Source organism: Pteropus alecto, unplaced genomic scaffold, assembly GCF_000325575.1.
Source record: "Pteropus alecto unplaced genomic scaffold, ASM32557v1 scaffold5, whole genome shotgun sequence".
NCBI lineage: Eukaryota > Metazoa > Chordata > Mammalia > Chiroptera > Pteropodidae > Pteropus > Pteropus alecto.
Genome location: NW_006441953.1, coordinates 30,233,644 through 30,238,448, shown reverse-complemented (window position 1 = coordinate 30,238,448; position 4,805 = coordinate 30,233,644). Strand labels below are relative to the sequence as shown.

Here is a 4,805-nt window from a genome sequence, read left to right as displayed (position 1 = left end):
CGGGAGAGCAGCAAGCCGCGGGCCGTGCTCAAGCCGCGGCGCGTGTGCGTGGGCGGCAAGCGGCGGCGGGACGACATCAGCGTGGACAGCCTGGACTTCAGCAAGAAGATCCTGCACACGGCCTGGCACCCCGCCGAGAACATCATCGCCATCGCGGCCACCAACAACCTGTACATCTTCCAGGACAAGGTGAACTCCGAGATGCACTAGCCAGGAACTGGCCAGTGGACGGACGGCCGTGAAGATCGGCCTTGACGTTCAGGGTCCTCTCGTTCCCGTCTGTACTTGGCCTGCGCGCGGGCCTTGACCACACGCTAGGGTTTTTTACATCTCTGGGTGGATTTTTCTCCCCGGGGATTCCTTTCTGAGGAAGCGGGAGCCGATGGGAGCTGCTTCTCTCGTGGCCGACCCGCCCCCGGTCAGGGCTCTGGGGACAGATCGTGAAGCTCAGAGAAGCCGGCCAGGGTTCCCGGTTACAAACGGGGCAGTTTCTCCTGCTGTCTCACAGCCGAGGGCCTCGCCCTCACGTTTCGGACTGTGAATTCGTGCTGAGAGTTCGCGGATACAAGCGCCTCCTCTCGGTCCTTTCTGGACCCCGGTCCGTCTCGGCGTCCTGAGAGGGAGGGGCGGGCTGAGGTATTCCCGTGTGCGTGCGCGTGTGCGTGTCTGTCGTCCTCACCACTCACCCACCCTGCGCTGTGTGCTTGCCATGTCCCGGCCCTCGGTCCTTCAGCGCATTGATTTACTCCCCACCTCAGCTCTGCAGGGCTCCCTGTCATCCTCCAGCCGTCCCTGGGCACCCATGGGAGCTCAGTCTGGGTCTGCCCAGGAACTTTTGGAATCTTCATTGTGACCCTGTGAGGTGGGAGGTGTCCATTTCCTCCACAAACACCCACTACTGCCCTCTGCGCGCCAGGTGCTGTGCCAGGCTCCGGGCATTAAAAGGTGAATCATTCACCATCCCTGTTGAACAGCTGCGGGACGGAGGCCCCGGAATGACCACGATTTGCCCAGGTGTGCGCCAACCGAGCTGGGGAGTCAGGGACCCCGTCCAGGCCTTCACACATGAGCTGGTGGCTCATGTTAAAGCCACAGTCTAGCCCAGAAGGTTCTGGAGACTTCCGTTCATCTGTGAAGCACGACAGAGCAGGTGGGACGATGACGGAGGTCCTGGGAGAACCAAGGTGCAGCGAGAAGGTCGGAGAAGACACTGGTGGCTCCTCGCTCTGTCTGGGGACTTCGAGAGCTTGGCCCTCCACCCACACCGACCCCGGCCTCTTTCTCAGGTGCACTAGACTGCCTCCGAAAGAGTCTCGCATGTCACCACCACGTTAGGGGACCTTCCCTTGACTGACTGCACAGTCTCGGGACACTTAATAGTTCCCGCGGCTCTGTCGAGACCAGCTCCGCCCACCCCGCCCACCCCACCACGAACCGTCATGGCCTAGGACGGCAGCGGGACCCGTGCCTGCGCGTCTGGATTCAGAAGGCAGCCTGCAGACGCCCTCGCCACATCCAACCTTTTTCACAAGATGTAACCTAACCCAGGAGATAAAACCACCCAAGATTTTTTTGTCAATGGGTAACGGTATACTTTCGTGTGTGTCAAAGCACAAAACGCATGAGCACTCACTTCCGGCCATACGATATTTACACAAGGAAATGGGTCCATTGATTTTTTTTTTTTTTTTATAATCAAAGTGAATGAAGAATGTTTGTTTATATATCACTGTAAAATCCAGGCGACCTGGACAGTATTATATGTACATATCTATTCTAATTAAAATTAACAATCACGAGATTGGATTCCTTTTTTTTTCCCCTTTGTAAAGAGGTTCAAGAATGTGGTAAACTGTATAGAAATCTTGTTGAAGCCAAAATCCAGCTCTGAGGGCCTTACACACTTACTTGGATATTTGGCACAGTCCATTTCTCCTTGCGATTCAGACGCTGAGAGGAAACTGGCATTTGCAGCTCGAGGTGACTGTCAGATAATAGATTCGACATTGACCATCCATGAAATGCAGATCGCACGCTGCATTCAGCAGCAGGTCTTCACACGGTTCCTGCTTCCTTCCGTTTCGAACTCTGGATATGAAACCAGAAAAGAGACCAAGAGGAAGACCAAACGCTCTCTCCGGAAGAAAAGCCCGTCTTCGGATCCCTGGAAAGCGACGACGTCCAGAGCGAACTGTGAATAATAAGACGTTGTTTTGAGAAAAGGTGTTGAGGGGGGAGGGGGGAGACTGGAGATGGCAGAAGGGCCGCGGGACCGGTCAGAGACGGCGCTTCCGGCCACCGTTTCGGTCCTCTGCTCTTCGCGAGTGTGCGGGCGCTCACAGCGCCCCTGTGAGCTCGTTGGGTTGTTTCTCTTCTGATTGTCTCTGGGGACTGGGCTCTCGGTGGCAGTGTCCCACGCGTGACGGTAGAGTAGGCAGACCTGGTCATTTTGGACTCTGTAACTCATAGGTGCATTCTTGTTTTGTGTCTCACGAATTATCCAACTGTTGAATACAATTATAAATATGTGAATACCAGCTTTTTCCAATAAAATAAATGTTACATTGAAAATGTAGCCCAGAATGGTGTGGGGTTTTGTTTTTGTTTTTGTTTTTTGTATTTATTTAATATATTCATCAACCAGAGACCTAATTTAAAAACAAATAAATATGACACCACAGCTGAAGATACAGAGTCTTGTACTGTTGCAGGAAGTGACTCCCGACGGAGGAAGTTAGACTTTTAGACGACTTTGCTAGAGGAAGGGGAATTTAATGCCGGTGGGCAGCGTGGGGCATGATGGCACCAAAGCACGAGCTCCCCTTGGTTACATTCTTACAGCTTATATAACTTTGCAGTGTCCATGCAAGGGGCACGTGATTCCTTTGAGGTGTCACGTGTGCCTCATGACTCAGGATGGGAGCTTCGGGTGGGGGGCTGCGAGGGGGAGGAATTTCTAGACCACTGGTCTTATCTACTTACAGGTCGTTTGTCTTGCGACCTTGGCGTCACCAGCACTATGATAGGATTCTGGAACAGAGAGACGGGACTCTGAGGCTACGGGCCGGAAGCAGCACTAATTAACGCCAGCGCCTGCTCAGCGTTGTTTTAAGCTGCTAGGTTTGTGGTGCTTTGTCACGGTGGCCCAAGGACGTGAACATACTTGGGTGCCTTCCTTCCGATCTCACAGCCCCCTCTTCCAGCAGATTCCCACGGCTCTACCGCTGAGGACACTCAGAGATGTCTAAGTCCCTGCCGGAGGTGGCAGAGGTGTGATCGGGCTCCGCGTTGGCCTTCCTGAGAGTGGCAGGGTGGGACTCTGCTGGGGAGCTCCTGGCAATCCTCAGGGGCACAGAGGGATAGGCCGGTGGCTCCTGGAGGCTGGGGGCGTGAGGGAAGCTGGGCAGGTGGTCTGGCTCCAGCCATTCAGCATGTGGAGGGGCCCTCGGCTCCATGCCAGGCCCTGGGCTCAGAGCTGTGGACAGGCCATAGACAGGGGCATTGGAGAGGGCCGTGTGAAATACTGCCCAAGCTCCGCTCCCCTTCCTGGAAGTCTCCCAAATACAGACGATCGTCTGCTCAGATGAAACGTAATTGTTATCCCATCTGTCCCCAGCCCTGGGAGCTCTGAGGCCCTTGACACCCACTGGGCTACATCCACGTGCCCTGGCCTGGCATGCGGGCCCCTTGGTGCTGAGGACTCAGCGGACAGCTGTGAGCCATGCACTGACTACACCAGCACCGTGCTGAGACCTCTGTACACATCATCTCATCCGTCCACACAGCCACGCTGAAGAGGTTGCGGTGACGTCCCCCATTCTGCAAACAGGAAAATTGAGGCACAAAGAGGGGGTGACTTGCCTGAGGCCACGAACTTGTGAGTGCCGGAGCCGGGACTGGACCCCCAGGCAGCACGTCCCCACATTGGGTCCTGGACTCTCAGCCACCTGAACCACTTCAGGTCCCTGCAGGGGATGCCTCCGCCTAGAAAACAGTCCACTCCCTCCCTGACCCCATCGCCCCTTCCCAGACTCCTGGCCTACAGCCTAGGGCATCGGGCTGGGTCAAGGTCTGCAGAAGTTCATCCACCTGGTGAAAACTTCAAGGAAGGCTTACAGGCTTCAGAGGATGTTTCCTAGCAACCGAGAAGCTTTTAGAGCTCAAAATAATTGCCCAAGTCCTGAGTGATTCATTTCAAACAGCCACGGCCTCCTTCAAAAAAAAAAAAACAAAGCCCCATTATCTCAACCTGGATCCTGTTAGAATGGGGCCCACACAGTCAGATGACATGGTGACTTTCAGAGAGGGACTGAACATGTGCAAAAGGCAGCAACATTAGCAGGACAAAAGTGGAGACAAAAACGGAAAAGAATCCGTGATTAAAATTATGCCCGAAGTGTCCTAACCTGCAAGACAGATACAGATGTTTGCAGAAGCGAATTATTCCCTCGACGCATTGGCGAAGCCCGGGAGAGGTGTGGATGACAGTATCATTCACAAATGCGCCAGAGGAGACCCAGCCTCGCCTTGCCAGGATCACCACTGATCTTTGCAGATCTGCTCGATCTTTCATTTATTGAAATGAATGTCCAACAAATGTCCTCTGAGCACCAAGTACGGGGGCCGCACTGGGGCCGAGCGGCTCCGAGCACGGACACCGTAGCCCAGTGGCCGGGACTCAGGTCCTGGCTTTAATGGCAGCTGTGGATCTTGGGGACGTTGCCCGCGCTTGGCGCACCTGTGTCTTCTCATCGATGAAGTGGAGAACGGTAGTTCCTACCGCGTGGGGTCGTGGGGTTCGACCA

General features: G+C 54.8%; 1 protein-coding gene across 1 annotated transcript in view; it reads left to right on the top strand.

Annotated features, from left to right (window-relative positions):
- Positions 1-2,533, top strand: part of PPP2R2C (protein phosphatase 2 regulatory subunit Bgamma) — a 92,969-nt gene extending 90,436 nt beyond the window's left edge. Inside the window, exon 11 of the mRNA XM_025051836.1 lies at positions 12-2,533. Coding sequence (XP_024907604.1) covers positions 12-210 — 199 coding nt within the window. The 3' untranslated portion in view covers positions 211-2,533. The remainder of the gene's footprint in view (positions 1-11) is intronic.
- The last annotated feature ends 2,272 nt before the right edge of the window (positions 2,534-4,805 follow it).